General features: G+C 49.2%; 1 protein-coding gene across 4 annotated transcripts in view; it reads right to left on the reverse strand.

Moving 5' to 3' along the window:
• Nucleotides 1-19286, reverse strand: part of COL20A1 (collagen type XX alpha 1 chain) — a 52579-nt gene extending 33293 nt beyond the window's left edge. Inside the window, exons 1-14 of one of the 4 annotated variants that reach the window (XM_063172490.1) lie at nucleotides 18977-19286; nucleotides 15113-15197; nucleotides 12738-12848; nucleotides 11067-11210; nucleotides 10707-10853; nucleotides 9571-9771; nucleotides 8205-8360; nucleotides 7130-7249; nucleotides 6816-6980; nucleotides 5083-5247; nucleotides 3655-3827; nucleotides 2940-3069; nucleotides 2324-2469; nucleotides 595-718 (exon numbers count right to left, since the gene is read on the reverse strand). In XM_063172490.1, the coding sequence (XP_063028560.1) occupies nucleotides 595-718; nucleotides 2324-2469; nucleotides 2940-3069; nucleotides 3655-3827; nucleotides 5083-5247; nucleotides 6816-6980; nucleotides 7130-7249; nucleotides 8205-8360; nucleotides 9571-9771; nucleotides 10707-10853; nucleotides 11067-11210; nucleotides 12738-12848; nucleotides 15113-15185 (1855 nt within the window). In that variant the 5' untranslated portion in view covers nucleotides 15186-15197; nucleotides 18977-19286. Of the gene's footprint in view, nucleotides 1-594; nucleotides 719-2323; nucleotides 2470-2939; nucleotides 3070-3654; nucleotides 3828-5082; nucleotides 5248-6815; nucleotides 6981-7129; nucleotides 7250-8204; nucleotides 8361-9570; nucleotides 9772-10706; nucleotides 10857-11066; nucleotides 11211-12737; nucleotides 12849-15112; nucleotides 15198-18976 lie in introns of those variants that run through there. The other 3 variants (XM_063172491.1, XM_063172489.1, XM_063172492.1) reach the window with 3 other exon arrangements.
• Between the last annotated feature and the right edge of the window lie 281 nt (nucleotides 19287-19567).

Genomic DNA, 19567 nt, shown 5'->3' on the forward strand with positions numbered 1-19567 from the left:
TTCCACCTTGGAGTTAATTGTCCAGTTATAGCTTTAGGTTATGAAGTCTCATCCTTCTTGTTTTTCTCTCTTCAGTCCAATGTTGTTTATGCTCTTGGGCCTGAGATTTAGATCATTTATCCTTGGTCCCCAGCTAGAGAAGGAATTGTTTTGCCTCCCTACTCTGTGAAGAGTGTTTACTATCTCCTAATATGAAGCTCAGATCTACACACTAAAGCAGTACAGAATCTGAAAAATATAAAAGCTAAAACCTGAGGCATCAACTACCACACACACACCTGTGGAAGGCTACAAAGGGCTGCCATAGATTTAGGTGAGGAAACAGCCAGATGATCATCTTTTCTCCCCCAGACAACAAAGACTTAAAGGAATACCTCTTTCAGGGTTCCTTTATTACCAGGGGAACACCACTCCTTTTTCACAGCTTACCCTACAACTAGAGATCCCCTTGGGGACCAATATTCGCTTCAGATCCAGCAGAAAAGAGGCAGCATGTGCACAAGCCACATGCACAATATGGGAAGCACCTCACTGAACACATCTCTCCTGCCTTGAGTGTTTAATAACAGCTCAGTAAGCAGCAGCAGCACTTACAGGTGGTTTCCTGGATGCTGGCTGGATCACTGGCATCTTCCCCATACATGGCATACACTGCCACGGAGTACCCCGTGCTGGGGGACAGCCCCTCCAGCAGCACCTCGGGCTGGGTCACCTTCACCTGCCAACAGAGACGGGGTTTAGGGTACCCTTCAGCTCTAAGGTACCTCCCAATGCATTTAAGACAGCAGGACCTTACAGAGACACAGATCAAGGACCCTTTGGTTACACTAACGGGACATCTCCACTCTAGAATGGTCTTAGAACCGTAGTATCACAGAATATCCCAAGCTGGAAAGGACCAAAAAGGATCAGCAGAGTCAAATCCTGTTCCTGAACAGGAAAACCCCACCATGTGCCCGAGAGTGTTGCACAAATTCTCTTTGATCTCTGTCACCCTGCTGCTGTGAGTATCCCATGCCCACCCACCCCCTGGGTGAGGAACCCTTTCCTGATATCCCCCCCTAAACCTAAACCTGCCCTGACACAGCTCCAGCTGCTCGCTCAGCTCCTGTCACACAGAGCAGAGATGGGAGCTGCCCTCCCTTCCCCTCATTCCCCTCCTCTCCAGCCCCTTCCCCACCTGGGCAGGTGCTCTGCAGTGCTCTGCCTCTGTGACACCCAACCCCTGGGGATGCACAGCCCCTCCTGCTAGCCCTGCTCTGCAGAGCCCCGAGTCTCTCACACCAAAACGCTGCTCTGGGTTGGATCAGGGGGCATCCAAGAATTATGATCCCGCTTTTCCCAGAGCCATGGGACGCTGGGGCTGGAGCGCTGTCGGGCTGCTGCCATCTGCTGCCAGCACAGCTCGGGCACAGCCCTGGTCCTTGAGCTGCAGAAAGGCACCACGGGGACATTTAGGAGGCTGCACCCGTTGGAACACGGCTTATAAGAAGGGGGGAACAGTTTAATGCTGGTTTTGCTGACATCCCATAGGTCTGGAGCATTGCGCTCCTGCAGGGAGTAGGTCGGGTAACTGTGGAAATGTGTTGGCATGCTGAAATGCAAATTTGAGTGTTGGTGTTGCTTCAAGTGTTCTGGATCTTATAAAAATCCCATGATTATGCCCTGGAAGCAGAGTATTAATTGTTCTGGTTTGAAAACCATCCTGTCCCTATTGCTGTGCATTCAAAGGGGGAATCTCAAACAGACAATAAATGTTCCTCCCCACTCACTTTGTTTTTTAAATTCATATCCTCAGCTTACAGGTACTCCAGATAAGGCGTTAACATGCACAACAAAGGGTTCTTAGATGTTTCTAAGGATTTTCCATTCTTCAAGCATTGTTTTATTCATCTGCAGTGTTGTAGGTCTGTTTTCAGATGTCAGCAAAATCCGCCCTAACACATTTTCAATTAACATTTAAAGATACACACAGTCAAGATGTTTATGTACAGCCTCGAGGATGCAGTGATTACACTTGGAGCTGCAAGGATGTGAGTTCAGTGCCTGGGTTTCCAGGGCCCCAGGAGGCAGCCAGATCTCTCCCTTGACTTAATTTCCCATATGAAACCCTCAAAGTTAGAAATTGTTTTGAGACAAGCAATAAAAAAAAAAAAAAAAAAAAAAAAAAGAAAGAAATCTTCTGTGAAGGCTGTTTCTGGCAATAGTTCTGATACATTTTTTTCTTTGACCACATGACACCAATTGCCAAAGCTTAGAGATAGCAGTAAACTCAGCCCAGACAGAGAAAAAACAATGTTATCACCATTGTCACAAACTCTACCTCTGCTGTGTAGTCCTCTGCTCCATCAGGGGCTGCAGAGCAGAGCACCAGGTAGTGTGTGGCTCCCTGGGCTACTTCCCAGCTCAGCCTCAGGCTGTTGTGGCTCCGCTCAGAGACACGCAGGGAGCGAGGGGAAGACAAAGGCACTAAAGGGAAAAATAAGGCACAAAGGTACCCTCAGTGAATGAGGTCTGAAACAGTTCGAAACCCAGGGGACACCCGGCTTTACAACAGCTACCGCAAGCTGGTGGGCACTTACCCCCTGCCTAACACAGTCTCTATGCTACTGACAGTTTAACTCACTTGGAGACCATGGATTTAAAATTTTTTAAAAGCAGCGAAGAGTTGCAATATATTTCTAGCAGCGTGTGTTACTGCCACATTCTTCTTTGCAGAATGACAGAGGTGGAAAGGACCCCTGCCCAACCAGCTGCTCAAAGAACAGGTTGCTCAAGGAGTCTGGTCTGGTTGAGTTCTGAGCATCTCCACAGATGAGAGATGAGATGAGCTCTCTCCAGAGAGCTGTAGGCAGGCTAAACCTGAGCTGGAAAATACCCAAGGCAGGCTCCAGTGTGAGATGGCCAGAGCAGCCATCAGCTCACTTCTCTCTACTCACAGGTGGAGGTGACTCCTCTCAGCCCGTCGCCTGCGGCGCTGTCGTACACGGGGATCACTGACACCAGGTACTCCGTGTGCGAGGTCAGGTTGGACAGCTGCAGGGAGGACACTGCTCCCTCCAACACCACCTGCAAGCACAAGGCAGGGCTCTCAGGGCAGGGAGGTGCTGCTGCTCTTCAGTGGAACGGCTGAAGTGGCCGTCCCTGGCCAGCGTGGCTGCCCCGTGGCAGATTTGTGCCCAAAGACATGAAGTGCAGTTCCCTCGGTGCTTTGCGCTAGGTAAATCTCTCCAAAACAGAGAGGTGAGAGGCAGAAAGGATTGCTGTCCTCTAAGCCTGGGATTTGTGCAAACACTGAGCACAAAACTCTAGTCATGCTCTCACTGAAATCAAGGAAAATCATCCACAACTTGGATTTGCTTTTTTTAAATCCTATCCATTGCAGATTAGTATCCTTGGACAGATCTCTGTACTCAAGTGTCCTCTTTGAGCCAAAACACATGATTTAGGGAGGGGATAACACTGGCCAAGAGAAAAATCAACTTTGTCACCCTATTACCTCATCACATTTACACTCATTGTACATTAAATTTAATCTCTGGTTTAGCTGATGTCCCACTCCCACCCTCCTTTTGTCCACCCAAGCCTACTTTAATTCCCAGCCACCATCTGGAATCTGCGGCAGCCTCAGGTGTCCAGGGAAAGGTCTCTCACCTCTCTGGGGGTCCCACCCTTGGATGGATAATACACAACCCTGTATTTCTTGGGTGGTTTCAGAGGAGGGCTCCAGGCCAAGTGCATGCTCTTGGAGGTCACAGCAGATATTTTCAGGTCAGTTGGGCTGAGCTGGGGACCCGTGCTCACAGGGGTGTCTTTCACAGCGCTGCCTAGGAATTAAAAACACAGTTATTTTCTTACATTCACACTTCTCATACCGAACATACTTTCCAGCTCATAAATATGAGTGACATTTTTCAAATCAAGTTGCAATCTCCTTCCCTATAGAGTAGAGAAACTGTTCTAGACTGCTCTGAAATAAATATTTTAAAACTGGGTGTACAGAGAACATAAATACTCCATGAAGAGCAGGCTGTGTATTTTGCTGGGTGCTGCAAATAATTCTTCAACACAAGCCTGTGTTCCTCAATCACAAAAATTTGCTAAAATTAACAAGCAAAACTTACTTTGGTTTCTTTTTGAAGAAGCTAATTTTTCTTCAGCTTAAGCCTAATATTTGTAAAATATCTAATTATATCAAATATAAATCAATAAGAATAAATTAATTTATTTACACAAATGTCCAGAGCATTGAAATAAAATTATGTTTGAATTTAGATGTTCCCATTCTGCTTAGGTCAATTTTAGAGCAAAAGATATAGAAATATGTACACTATATTTCTCCTGAGGATCTAAGCTAACATCTGGAGGGGTTCTTCGTGGTTTTCATCATGCAAACTGTTCTCCAGCAAAGGAAAGAAATGGCTGCTTGATTTGAACTTGAAAATACCCTGGAGATCCAACATTCAAAGTTTAGTGGAGGAAAAAAGAAATGCATGTAGGTGTTTTATCATCTCCTCATTCTACCTCCATATTTACCCCATAATCTTTCCCCAGTATATTTTCATACTAGTTCTTCTGCTTTTTCTGTCTTTTTTAGGTTGGGAGAAACTCAGAAAAGGAGATGGATACAACACATTTACCACACCATATGATAAAGGAAGAGGGAAGGAATATAATGGTAATTCCCTATAATGGTAATTGCTGTCATTAGGTGATTTTTCTCCTCCAAGAGGAACAGACATGGTGAGCAGCAGTGTGGGGGGACAGAATAGATGAAAAATAAAGATAGTGCAGAAAGTAATCTCACCCCTAAGGAGTTGCAGCTGGGCCAGTTACCAACGATTAGGAACAGGCCTGATTTTAACAGGCCACAGCTGTGACCAATGAGAAAAAGACTAGGTTGGTTGGTTGAGAAGGGAATTTGGGCTGGTTGGCTACTTTGTGAAGAAGAAAGAGTCAGTGCTCTGAGGAGTTGCCCATGAGAAACACCAAGGAAGCACGAAACTTTTGCAATAAGGAGACAACAGCACGGAACCGCTGCAACAAGACGACAACACAGCAGGAAGGGGGGCTCCACTTCACCTGCGGATTCCTTGTGGCTCCTCTCCTTGATCCTGGTGCACAGGACCCGTGTGAGCTTGCCCACCAGGGAGCTGAGCAGGGGGAAGTCCAGCACATTGTAGACGGTGAGCTCCAGCGGCTCCGAGGCCACCTGCCGCAGCTCCGCCTCGTCCGCGTTCTTCACCCCTGCCAACACAGAACTTGAATTTGCAAACAACCCCAGCGTGGGAAGAGATAAGAATCTTGACTCCGTGTTTCAGAAGGCTGATTTATTATTTTATGATATATGTTATAGCAAAAGAAAATTATATAATAAAACTCTACTAAAAGAATAGAAGAAAGGATTTCATCAGAAGGCTAGCAAGGAATGGAAAGGAATGATAATAAAATCTTGTGACTGACCAGAGAGTCTGAGACAGCTGGACTGTGATTGGCTGTTAATTAAAAACAACAACATGAGACCAATCAAAGATTGCACCTGTTGCATTCCACGGCAGCAGATAATTGTTGTTTACATTTCATTTCTGAGGCCTCTCAGCTTCCCAGGAGAAAAGGTCCCAACAAAAGAATTTTTCATAAAATATGTCTGTGACACCAGGCTGAGAATGCCCCACACAGGGCTTCACCACCACCCTGCTCTCCCAGCACAGTGCTGTCTTTTCCTGCACCAACCAGCTCAGCCCAGCCTGGGAAGAGCTTTCTGCTCAGAAAGCTTTTAGTGGCCTGGAGACAGCCTGGTGAATCTTCCTGCTGTTTTCCTGCCTCCTCACCACTTGCAGGCTTGGCTGTCAGAAAGGTAGATGTTTTTCAACCTGAGAGGCAGTTGGCATAAACATGAGGGACTGAATGAACAAATAACCATTTTATATTTATGAGGTGCCAGCGCTCCCCACAGAGAGCCTGTTGTTCATCAGAACATCACATTGCATTTCAACAGTCAGGGATGAGTAAAAAGCAGCCCTTTTATGTAACAGAATTTCTCCATCTCACAGCATCCTCCATCCTTCAGCTCCCCCTCCTCATTAACTCTCTGCTGACCAAGCTCCACAGTACAACTCATTTTGCTTCCCAGAGCTTGGTTCAAGGTTCCCTAACACTGTCCAAGGAGGCTCAGCAGCTCTCCTCCCTCCATAAATGCCACTTACCTGCATGACCCCATGCAATAAAACCTCACTTGCATGTCCCCAACATAAATTAGGACCTAAACTTTTGAAGACTGCAATTTTAGGGGAGGTTTTATGTAACTTTATTGCTCATGTGTCAGTCTCCAGCAGACCCATGTGCTCCTCAAGGCCAGAGCTGCCCAAGGCCATTCTGTGTCTCAGTGTTGCTGACAGACAGTGAAAAGCAGATAATGTTGTTATTCAGAGAAATGGGAAGTTGTGAGAGGCAGTAATTACACAGGAGGTCCCCTGCCATCCTCAATACAATGTTCTCTTGCCCAGTTCCACAGCTGAGAATATTGTCTTCATGGCACTGGTCCCTGAGGCTCCCAAAGGTCGTTAGATGGGAGGTGTGAAATCTCTCATGTGAATAACTTCCCCCCCAAAAATACATCCTTTCAAGACACTGCCTGGGCTGAATAAATGAGTTAATTTTCATCTGAGCCACAATGTAATGAGGTCTCACCCACCACTTCAGTTCTACAGCCTCAGGATGCTTCTGTCAAAGTTGAGGGAACATAACCTTCAATTTGAAGATGACCAAAAATAGGTTGGTTTTGTCCTACAGCTTATCAATGGCTGTGATCTTACCAATGGCAAATATCTCAATGCCCAGGTTTTTCAAGGTCTGAGCAGCCAGGTTGGCATCATCCTGGGACTTCCCATCAGTCAGGAGGATTACCAACTTCTCAGCCTCCAGCCGGGCACCAGCGTCTGGTTTCAGATTCTGCTCCAGGACGTGGGTCAGTGCCAGACCTGGAGAGGGGCAGAGATGGAGGTTGTGCCACAGCCTTCCAAAAAACCCACATGTTTTCTCTCCTCCCCGGTGGCCACAGTCCCCACAGAGTCCATAATCCATGGGAACAGCTTTCCCCACTGTTCAGAGCCCTGCCAGGTGGAGTTACCTGTAAAGGTGTTGCCGCCCTTGTACCGCAGGTTCCTCACGGCCTCCAGCAGCTGTTCCCTGGTGGAGTGAGCGCTCAGATCCCACTCTGTCCTGGGGTCACTGCTGTACTGGGACAGCCCTGGGGAAGACAGGAGCCATGGGCATCCAGCCAGCCCAGGGGAGCTGCAGGAGCCCCACTCTGGGAGCTGCTGTCAGGATTGGCAGGGAGGATGACACCAAATAATGACAGGGACTGGGGGTGAGCACAGGGGGCTTCTAACTCCACTTTCGGCATGGTTCTGAGAAAATAGCAGGAAGTTGAGTTAGGGGGTGTTTATGCTGGATATTGGGAAAAGATTCTTCCCCCAGGGGGTGGTGGGGCACTGAACAGGTTCCCAGGGCAGTGGTCACAGTCCCAGGCTCACAGAGCTGAAGGAATGTTTGGATAATGCTCTCAGGCACAGGGTGGGATCTTTGGGGTGTTCTGTGCAGGGCCAGGACTTGGACTCGATGATCCTTATGGGTCCCTCTCAAATTAGAATATTCCACAATTCTGTGATTCTCTGGTCCTGCCATGCTGGCAGCAAAGCAATGACCCAGACCCCATGGGGTACAGGGGTACACATCCCCCTCATGATGATCAGAGGAATTTGATAAGGTGCCAAAGTTAATCCAGGTCAAACAATGAGCTGCAAGGACTGAGAAGGATTTACACCACCCTATTTCATGTACAGCCTGGCTGCCAGCATCACTCAGAGCTGGAAGCAGCCCCATTCCCTGCTGAACTCACAGCAGCCCCATTGCCACTGCACCCAGTGCATTGGTGGCTGAGCACATCCTCAGAGACGGCAGCAAATCCCAAAAGTGTCTCAGCATCACCACCCGACCTAGGGCTGCCCAAAGACAGCACTGCTGCTCAATGTGCAGATATTTTTCACGGCCACTAGAGGCCAGAGCTTGCTGCCAGATGGGAAAAGCTTCCAAGAGCAGCTCAAGGACCCCATCCTAGAGAAATAACATCACCACGGGGACAAGAGACCAAGGCCCCTTCAAATATCAGCATCCCAAGGTCAGGAAACAGGAGCATGTCCTACCTACTCTGATCTTGTCTTCTGCAATACTGAATGGGGAAATCAAATTGCTCAGGAACTCCTTGATGAGCTTGAAATTGTTGCGCCCGATGCTCCAGGAGCCATCCACAAGCAGGACAATGTCAGTCATGGCAGGAGTGTCACACTGAAACTGGGAGCCTGCAGGGAAAGGCTGGATACTCAGAGAAGCAGTTGTGAGGAGGAAAACCTGCTTTGGTTTTAAGATAAAAATCAAATCTGCTGTGCAAGGCCTTGTCTGGATGGTGGAATGGACCATCTGCCAGTCTGGCACATGTCAGCATCCTGTGAAAACCATGGAGCCAAGGATAACCCATCTCAGCGCCTCGAAATGGAGTGGTGTGCAGCTGCACCTCTGCAAAGAAGGGGTTAAAGCTGTCAGGAAGCATGTGCTAACCCAAGCACTGCTCTCTGCAAGCTGTCAGCTCCATTCCGTCTCTGCCCCAGCCCAGTGCTTCCTTTTATCTAGCTTAAGTCTCCAAGAATTGCAGGTGATTGCTTAATTCCATTCCATCACGAGATCCCCTGTGGGCTACAATTATTTCATGGCTTTATATTAAATCCAATCTCTCAGCAAAAACCTGCTGGCACTATGGATACTCCAGCTCTGCCTCCCTCCCCACCCCTGGTCCTCAGCTCAGCAGAGGCTCTGATAAGGCATTTTGCTAATTGGATGCATCTTCCTTGAGTATTGCTCAGATGGGGAATTTTCCATCTTTGGTGGAGGGGAAACAGATGATCCCACTGAGATTTATCAGGCTCCAAGGAGGTGTGTCTCCTCTCACAGTCATGGATTTCTGCTGGGCCAAAGGGGATTCTCTGGCCCATCCCATTCCCACCATTTCAGCAGAGCTGGGAGACATCACAATCTCAACTGAATCTGAAGGATCCTCATGGATCAGATATCTGTGAAACACGAAGAACAAGCCCAGAAGGAGGAGCAGACCAGATAAACACCCCTGGTGCTTGGAAAGGAAACACCTTGGGAAGGTCCGTGGCTGGGGGTGCTCTGCTGAGGAACACAAATGCTTACATGAATCTGCCAGAAGCAGGGGGAGATGACAACGTGAAGAGAGAATGGTGCCAAATCAATTAAAATCAATAAATTAAATCATCTGGAAGGAATTTCTGGCTCAACTCCAGCTTTCCTGAGAATTCATGTTGTTCTGCAGGACTCCAAATTTCTCCAGTGAGCTCTGACAGCTCCCAGAGCATGAGCTAGGGATTGGAAGCACAACCAGCAGCACTGTGCTCTGGGGGCACACAGGGTGGGCTGGAAAGCTGGAATTCAGTGAGTGTTAGGGAAAACAGCAGGGGAGAAGCAGCAGGACATGTCTGAACCCCCTCTCACCTCGTCTCAGTGAATCCTTTGGGGGTTTTTCTTTTCCTGGAGTCTCTCGCTCCTCGTTTTCAGGAGTGTGCTGGGATGATTTTGGGGTCGTTGATGCTGTTTCTGTCATGCTGACCTCCATACTGGGCTGGTTTCTTGTAGTTTCTCCTGAGCTCTTTGGCTGAACCCCCTTCTGCCTTTTCCTTTCAGCTCTGTCCTTTGCTGTGCTCCAAAGATAAAAATCCCATTGTCCCAAACTGTATTATCCCCATCCAACCCCACTCCTCAGCTGATTTAAGCCACATTTAGCACAGATTTAGGGGGCTCAGAAAAGGTAAAATTCCTACAATTTTATGGAAATTGGTGGGTGGATTGTCACCACCTTCATTCATACCTCTCTGAGAGGGCTACATGTGTGCTCAGGAGCTAATGTTAAAAATGCTTCACATCAAAAAGTGTGTCCTTCCCATTATCATCAATGATGAAAAACAATGAATGTTTATAAAATATAAATCAGGAAAAACATCCCATGGCACCTCATACCCAGTTGCTCTCCAGAGCTGAGCAATCTGTGACCTGCAAACACCCCGAGCTAGTGCAAGACTTTTGGATAATGACCCTGGTGGATCTTTCTCCCATCAACAGGTGAAATTCCCTTTTGAGCCCATGTAAACACGAGAATCTGTAGTTACATACAGTCCTCAGCCAGAGAGGTTGAGGGAATCCTTCTTGTAGAGCACCTGCAGCCAGCCCTGGGACACAGAGCTTAGGGAAAAAAGCACCATCAGCGCTTGTGCTTAGGGAGCAGCTTGCTCTCAAAGAATCCACATTCAGTTAAAGGACAGGTTTGCATCTGCTGAATTTGGATACCTGAACATGCATTTTCAGCTTGGCTGGAATGAGGAGCAAATTTTTTAGGTGGTTTACTGTGTTTCTGTTGCTAAGAATGGTGTACAAAGGATGAGACCAGGCTAGCAAGGCTCACTCAAGAATATCTCTGATGAAGGGAGAAAATGGGGATGGTTTTAGGGACAGCTGAATGCCATGGTAGCATGGCACAGGCCATGGCTCACAATCAATTCCCTGTGATTTTGAGCCATGGCCTGTGCCATGCTACCATGGCATCCCTGAGACTCCAGGACGGTGAGAGCACCCACCTGAGTGTGGCAGGGCAGTGTTCAGGGGTGGAGGGGTGTCCTCAGCCACCCCACTGTGCTCGGCTGCAGAGGAGGTGAGATTCTTTCCTGATGCAGCTCCTGCGTTCCTGCGGCTGTTTCTAGTCTGGGATGCATTTCTGAGGTCCTCTACTGTGGGAAGACCAAAAATAGAGAAATTGCCCATCTAGAGAGCCATAGTTCCCTCCCTCATCCCCTGGGTTTTCCCCATCTCCCTTCTTCCAACCAAAACAGTACCAGGCTCTGGGACTGCCAAGCACTCTGCAGGGCATGTGCCAGAGCAGCCACATCCCCAAGAGCCTCAGCAGCTCTGAGTGGTAAAATTTAGCCCTCTCCACTTACTCACAAATTTCCTCTTGGCAAACAGGGCTTCCTGGGAGCCGTTGAGCACGTAGACCTGCAGGGTGTATTCCTTGGTGGGGCTCAGCCCTCCCACTGTGGCTTTGGGAGTCTTGGTTTTCAGCATGACTTCTTGCTCCGAGTCCCCTGAGGTGGGATGAAGCCACAGCTCAGAGCCTGTCAGAGCTTAAATTTAAGTTGACAGTAGCAAAAGCAGCACTGAAATGCAGGGAATGTCTGCCTAGGGACTGCAGTCAGCTCCTATTCATGCTTTAAATTTTGAGGAGCTCTGATTTTTACTCTTTTACTTCAACGTAGAGCTGGGAAGATTGAGGTGGGTTTTTTAAATGCCTGGTACGTGCCCAGATTAGAAAATTACTTCCTACCCAGTATTAGTACAACTTTCACCAGCTTCCCAAGGATTGTTGAGTGAAAAGCTGGTGTTGGGAGTGCAAAGACTGGCAACTGCTTATGAAAACACCCAGCTGGTTGAGGTCATGTGTGACACAATGAGGAAGTGACTCGGGGTCTCTGGAGGTCACTGCTGGCCCTTGGACTCACCTTACCCCAGCTGTGCTGCCTCTGCCCCATCTGCCTGCAGGGCACAGCTCATTTCTGGGGCTGGCACTGCCTCCAGACCCTTCCACAGCCGTGTCTGAGCTGTTGGACCCTTTCCTGAGACTGGGATGGCTTGAGCAGCCAAGGGCAATGAGCAGAGCGAGCAAGGCAGTGGCTGCTGCCCAGCACAGAGGGGCACAGAATTTCCCTAAACCTCTCTCATAGAAAGGTCTGGAGCTTTGAATGATGGAGATGGATGTGTTCCCGATCCAGCGCTCCTGCCTGGGGCTGGAAACTCCCCGGCCTGAGAGGGAAAGCCTCAGGCATGTGCTGTGGGGATTCCCTGCATTCCTGGGATGCTCATCAATCTCTGCTGAGCTGAGGCTCTGGGGAGGAGCACGGCAGGCGAGGAATGAGAAGCCTGCTGCTCCAGGCCGGGAAACAGGTGGGGGCTGAGCTAAAATGGGGTGGATGATCACAGGAGCTGCCGCCCTGCACTCCTGCTCCCTTTTCCGGCTCACTGGGAACCAAACGCCAGCCACAGCCGAGGATGGCTCAGCCCCTCCTCCCCACTGAGGGACATCGTGTCCTTCCAGCCCCACCAGGTTCAACATCTGAAATCAGGGAGTAGGGGCAGGGAGCTGGAGGGATGAGCCTACCCACACAAATAGGGTCAGAGGCCCCCCATGCCGTGTCCCTGCAGTGGTGGCAGAGCTGGGAGCTGCACAGAAGAGCCAGGCAAAGAACCTGTTTCATTTTTGTCTCACAGAGTCCCAAAGGACAGCATTTCTGGCTAAACCTTTCCCCTAGCATGAAGAGGGCTGAATTTCCTCTTTTTCCTGTGAAGGAGTGAAAAAGGGACAGTGCCTGCATTGGGTGGCACTACAAACTGCTCCCACAGAGGCCAGAGAGGCTCCTTGTCACTGCTGCACGTGCATCCCAGTGAAACCAGCCCTTGGAACCAGAGCAGGCTGTGGGTAACTCCCTCTGCCTTGTCTCTATTCCCTTAAGGTCTCAATAATGCTCATTTCTCATTTTTAGGTGCTGCTGTGCTCCCAGTGCAGCTCAGTCCCGCTGAGCTCTGCTGGGGCCCAAGCCCAGGGTGTCAGCACGTACCTGCCATGGGCTTTACCCGAACTTTGTAGCCACTGATGTTCCCCTCAGTCTCTTTCCACTTCATCTGCAGCCTGTCTTCTGAGAGGACAGTGAGTTTCAGCCGGCCTGACCCTGGGGAGGAGGAGGAGGAGACGTGGCCGTGCTGTTGTGGCTGCAATTCCTGCCACAAACCCCACTGTGCTGCCTCCCCCAAGGACATGGCAGTGCTTGTGGTACCAAAGGAGCCTTCCCCACCCCAGGCAAGTCCTCAGCATCCCCTGGAAGCTCCTGCATCCCCTTGCACCTCTGCAGGCCTCCTGTGCAAGGAGGAGTTTCTCATTTATACCCCTGCAGAAAGGTAAAGCAGCCTCCCCACAGGTGGGGGCTTTTCTCTGAACTCTTCATGCCCTGAAGGGCTCTCCCAGGAGCTTTCAGGGTGAATGGATTTTTACAGCAAGTGTGTTCAGTGCAAACACGTGAAATGGCAGGGCAGCAAATGGGCTCAAGCAAGGCTCCTCAATAGGCTTGGGATGCTCAGAAATACAGGAATTCCCCAGGTGATGGATCCCACACTTGTGCAGAATGATCATTTCAGAGGCAGCTCCAAGGACAAGCTGGGTTTAGAAAGAAGGAAATAAAAAGAAAGAAAAGCTGATAAAGTGTAAATAACAGCTCCTGGCAGGACCATAACTCATGGGCACCAGCTTGTATCAGCTCGCTGCAGGGAGCTGCAAGCTAAATGACAAATCCTGAGGGGAAAAAATAGTATCAGACAGGGAGGTAAAGAGAAGAAAGAGCACATTCCTTATCAGCTCCAGATTTCACAGCTATCTGTTAACCCAGCTAGATGGCTGAGCCCATTGTGTCACTCCTTGAATCCACGATTCCTGTCACACAAATGTCACCATATGAACCTTTCTCACTCAGCTGGATGCAGGATGGCAACTCAGCAGATTTCTCTGCCCTCCCTGTGACACTGTGCCCAGAGCTGCCTTTCCAGCAGATGCCCTAATTTGCAGTGAGTGATCACACCATAAACATGTGCACCCAAGGGCTCCCCCTCATTTGCAGCTGTTACCAATCTTTTTCCCTTTACAATTACTCATAAAAAAACAAATCTCAGAGCGACCTGGAGTTTCTGCTAAGTGCTGCCAAAGTGTCACCCAGGGCTCCTCAGCTCCCTAATCTGGTCCTGCACTAATCCCTGACACCTCCTGACATCCCTGCCATGATGTCACCCCCCAGGAAAGCAGTGAGAGCTGGCACTGAGGGTCCTGCTTGTCTCAGCCCAACATCTGGGCCTTAACCTTTCCCTACAGAGACTTCCTGCAGGCTGCCCAACAAGCAGATAACTATTTTGGGGAAACAAAGCTCAGATTCACATCTCACCCCAGGCAAATCTGAAGAGGAAGAAAGAAAACAGGGGGAAGAGGGGTGAAGGGCAAAAAGCAAATACTAAAATCACGCCTAAGAGAAATGGTAAAAGATCATGGAACAATGAGGGGAATTCATAGTTAGATTAAACATGGAGCTGTCTTCTTTTGGCCAAGTGTGGTCCAGCTCCTTGGGCATCACTCTAGGAGCCCAGAAGCTAAAAAGACAAGAATGTCCCCAGACAGACCAGAAAGGACATCATCCTCTAAAGCACCATTATGTGCTGGATGCAAATGATCCCCAGTGCCATGAAAGCTCCACTGTTTCCTTGCCCTGTGTTGGACGTGCACTGTTTGATGCTGTAACCTTGCTCTCGTGGAGTTAAGCCCAAGCTTTACTGCAGAAGTCTGGAAGATGCACAGCAGGGAGACACATCTGTCCCAGCCCTGCAGGGCCACCACCTCTCTAGAAACCTCTGTGCTCTTCAGACATAACCTAAAGGTGGCTCTTCCACATCAGAAAGGCTGTGCTGAGGTGCTGTAGGCATTTTCTGTGGAGTAGGATGATGCAGGATGAATCACCTCATGCTTTCTCACCCAGATGTTGCACCACATCTCACCACAAACACCCAAAGCAGGAAGGTGCAGTGTCTAAAGAAGCAAAAGCCTTTTCCTTCCTATTTCTCAGGCTCCCACAGATCACAGAAGTCCCTCTTTGCTTGCACAGGCTGAAATGCATCCCTGATGGGCTGAACTGCTGCCAGGGATGAGGACAGGCCAGGCAGGGTGGGGAGGGATGGAGGGGCTCCCCCAGATGGGGCTCCTGAGCCCTCATTGCTCTTCATGCTTGGGAAAGGCTGTTTGGAGCTTCACCAGCACACAGCAGAGCACAGCAGCCCCCTGGAATAATGCCTGGCTCTGGGAATGCCCCTGGCAGTGCTGTCGCTGCCTTAGGGAGGGCTGGGCTGCCCCAGGGCACACAGACCTCAGGAACAGCCCCAGCAGGGCAGGCAGGCTCCTTACCTTGGCCCACTCGTCCCCAGACATGGCTCAGCACAGGCAGGCAGGCAAGAAAGAACCAAGCGTGGATCAGCATTGTGAGCAGGACCTGCAAAAGGGCAAATGTCAGGGAGGAGAAGTAAAAGTTGGGTTTCACCACATCAAAATCCAGGTTTTGTCCATCCTCATTTAAGGCACTGCAGATTTGGGCATCATGGATGGCACTGAAAGCATGGGGGAGAAGAACACACAGATTTTCCTGCAATTCCTCCACATTATTTTATCTTTTTCGTCTCTCCAATATAGCTCTCAGTGCCTTGGTCTGAGCTGTGTTTATAAATCTGGCTTATAAGCACTGGAGCTCCCAGTGATGGGTTCTACTCTGACCATGGAAATCAACAACACTGGCACGTGATTGGACACAGAGATTCCAGAATAACCTGTGGTTTAAACTGTACAGAAGTAATTAATTGTGGTTATCATGCCCACAATCATTCCAGGTGTACAGACAGCACGTTTCTCATGTCCCTGGCGTGCACACACCAATCACAAGGGGGAAAGCACAGAGAGGAGCTCTCTGTAGCAGCCAGGCTCCTCAAACCACAGATTTAATGACCTCAGTTGCTGTGATAAAGCAATTTTGCAGCAAGAGGGATCCACAGACCCAGAGGAGTTTGTATGTGAACATCTTACAAATAAAGGGTTTTATTTCTTATTTCACTCCCAAGAATTTATATCCAGGATTTTCTGGGATAGTTTTGCTTTAATTTGTTCACCTGAACAGACTGAAAGCAGACAGGACAGACTTACCCATGGCAGAGGATCAGAATTCTGAATCAGTTTGACTCAGAAATAACCTCAGCAGCATGGCCAAAGCTGACTGCCAGCCTCAGCCCATGGACCCACCTTTTCCAGCCTGGATTTCAGTGCTGTTCCCTTTGGGTCAGGAATTTTGGGTCAGCAGAAAACCCCCCTGATGGAAGCAGTGCCACCCCCTCATCTGGCTCCCAGCAAACCTGGTTTTAAGCACCTGTTGTTGGCCTTTTGTCATCCCTGTGCTCCACATTTCAGCCTCACTGCTTCTGGCAGAACCAGCCCTGCACCCCCTCCTGTAGGGACATCTCCCTTCCCTTCACCTTGATGGACAGGTATGCAGAGGCTCCTGGCAAATGCCTGATTTCCCCCAAACACAGCAGCTTGGTAGCAATTTCAAGGGAAAATAAATATGCACATGAGTTGAGTGAGTGAGCCAGGCATGATCTGTTTAAATCAGATCTAAATTGCTGGAAGAATGACTGGAAAAACGTGCAAGTTGTAACAGGGAGTTGTTAACCACCCTTCTCTGTCTGTGCTTTCTTTTTTTTATTATTGAAGATGAATGGAACAACTGCAGTGTAACCGAAGCCTTTAGCCATGGGAAACACTTGCTTTATTTTTCCAGCTAATAAAATGAGGTCATTGTTTATAAAAAACAGCAAACATTTGATAGGTGGCTTTCAGAACCCTGATTGTCACCTCCAGGAAAGCAGAGCCTGTCCTGGCTGCAGAGGTGTGGGTGCCAAACAGCAGCAAAAACTCAGCATTTTTTTACATTCCTTAAATTCAAATTTCATTTTTGCCATTTTGCAATGCCATCAATCTGCTCTTGATTTCCTTGAAACTTCTGTGCAACTGCTGACAAACAGGATGCCAAACTCTGGCAAAAGCACAGGATTGTGTGGGATCTTTTCACGTTAACCAGGGTTATATGGGATCCAAGTGCAGAAAAATAAACTCCTCCAGCCTGCACTGATTTGGGTTTACTGCAGGCTCTGGTTCAGGCAGGAGCTTCCACCCTGTTGTGTCAGTAAGGATGAGTTCAATATTATCATAGAATCACAGATTGGTTTGGGTTGGAAGGGACCTTAAAGCTCATTTTATCCCACCCCTGCCATGGCAGGGACACTTTCCACTACCCCAGGTTGCTCCCAGCCCCATCCAACCTGGCCTTGGACACTTCCAGGGATCCAGGGGCAGCCACAGCTTCTCTGGGCACCTGTGCCAGGGCCTCAGCACCCTCACAGTAATCCTGGTTTTAACCCAGACTGGGCACAGTTAGACCCCAGGCTGTGGATCTTTTCTCTGACTAAAGCAAGAAACAGAGACTTCACCTATTCTGCCATCTCAGAGGCAAACCCATCACCACTCTGCCTCTTCTCCAACACTCCTTTTCCCAGTTGTAAATCAGGAATAAGAAATGCACCTGTCTGAAGCGGTGGAAGTCGCACATCTGGAGGAGTTCCCTCTGCACAGTCCAAACTCCAGGACCCTGTTGTCCCTCCCCATCCATTTCTGCCCTCGGTGGTGCCAGCAGCCAGGCAGGCTGAGTGTGGGGCTGAGGGGAGCCCAGGGACAGCAGGCAGGGAGCCCACAGCACGCTGGTGCCTCTCCCCTGTTACTCACCCCAGGGAAGGAATGTGGAGGCAGCAGCACATGGAGCAAGTGGTGAGTATTTCCAGAGCCTGGAAAATAGGGGTGTGTGGGGAGCACACCACTTTCCACTTGCTCCAGTTGTGTGCTCAGAGGAGATTTGGAGGTTAAGGCAGTCAAAGCAGTCTTTTTTTTTTTTTTTTTTTTTTTTTTGTACAGGAAATTTTAGAAGTAGTCGCTTTAGTTAAAGAAAAAAAAAAAATGTCAGCCACATATTTAAATCACCAGGATTAAAGGTGAGGATTTGCAGACACTGTGGATTATTTCCATCATTCCACAGCCACAGTTTGGGGACATTTCCTCGTGTCAGAGGCCATCCCTGTCTCTGCAGAGAAGCAATGTCACCTCGTGTCCCACTCACTGCTGGGCACAGGAGCAGTGCCAGGGACAGCCCTGCAGGAGACAGGGACTGCCCGAGGCAGGGAATAAATCTGTCCCACATTCCCTGCGTGATTTGCTGGTCAAAGGACCTAAAACAGACTAAAAACCACAAATTCATCAACCCCTTTCTAGTTTGTCTTGGAAACTTCCTCTATTTCAGTTCCACTATTGTACAAAAGTGGAAACAGCACCAGACTTGAAAAGAAAGTCAGGAAAAAGTTCCATTTGTAGGCTGAGCTTTTGCAGCTCCCCCAGCCCATCAGGCTGAACCCACCCACACCTCCAGGTGGGAAAAACACACACAGGTGACAAACCCCTCCAAGCACTCTCTGGCAGCAATATCCTAGAGGATAATACAGTTTTTAGAGGATATCCCAAATTGTAGAGTATTTTAGATAGATAGTACAGTATTTTAGAGGATATCCTACAATATCCTATGGAGGATTGGACAGTTTTTAGAGTATATCCTAAACAGTAATTTTAGATAGATAGTACAGTATTTTAGAGGATATCCTAGAGAATAGTACATTTTTAGAGGATAGCCTAAGAAGTAGAGTATTTTAGATAGATAATACAGTATTTTTGAGGATATCCTACAATGTCCCAGAGGATAGTACAGTTTTTAGAGGATATCCTAAATAGTAGAGTATTTTAGATAGATAATACAATATTTTAGAGGATATCCTACAATATCCTAGATGATAGTACAGTTTTGTACTATCAACCACAAAACAGAAGGAAAAAAGAGATCAAACCAACAAACAAAGTGCATTTCTCACAGCCACATCCCCTGAAGAGCCCCAGATCCTGGCTTGTTTAGGCTGATGTCAGGGAATGTGCCCTGAAGCCACCTCACCCTAAAGGATGGGTCCTGTCCCCCCTGCCCAGCACTAAGAACTGCACCAGCTCCAGGCTGCCCAGACAGCAAAACCCTGCAGAAATTCCCTTTTTGCTATACCCACACATGCCCCAAAAGAGCAAATCCCTGCTGGGCATCCCTGCAAAGCCAGCCCCGAGGGGAAGGAAGGAGGCACAGACCTGTTGGGAGCTCCGGCTACATCCTGGGACAGGGGCAGGAGCTGCCCTGGCGCCTCCTCCGCTCCTCGGAGCGATTCAAGATCGCAGCTCCAGCGGTCGGGAGGGATCGGGGAGGGGAGGGAGAACAGGGGGAGAGGGATGGGATTCCCCCACCTCCCTCTCCGCACGCAGGGCTTGGCCGAAAAGAAGCGTGAAAAAGGAGGAGGCTGCTCCTACGGGCAGGAGCACACGGGGTTTTTGGGGGCTTTGCTAACGAAATCAAATAAAATCTCTGTGCGGGAGGCTGCAGGCTGATTTCCTAGAAGGCGGCAACAAGTGGTGGCTCCCTCCCACCCCGAGAGCGGCCGGGATGAGTCCAGCGCAGCCCAGCCCCGCTCGCTCCCATTGACCGCTGTGCGCGCACGGATGGGGGCGGCACACACACAGCTGCGCTCCCTCTGCGCTGGGAAATGGAGCGCATCTGTCAGCTCTGCACGGCCAGAGGCTGGACCGTGAGCTGGAGCTCCTCGGCTGTGAGATCCAGCCCTGCCGGAGGGATCCCCAGCGCCAGGAGCTCCTGGGAGGGACCCCCAGTGTGCCAAAACTTCTGCT

Source organism: Melospiza melodia, chromosome 19 (assembly GCF_035770615.1).
Source record: "Melospiza melodia melodia isolate bMelMel2 chromosome 19, bMelMel2.pri, whole genome shotgun sequence".
In the NCBI taxonomy this organism is placed as follows: Eukaryota; Metazoa; Chordata; class Aves; order Passeriformes; family Passerellidae; genus Melospiza; species Melospiza melodia.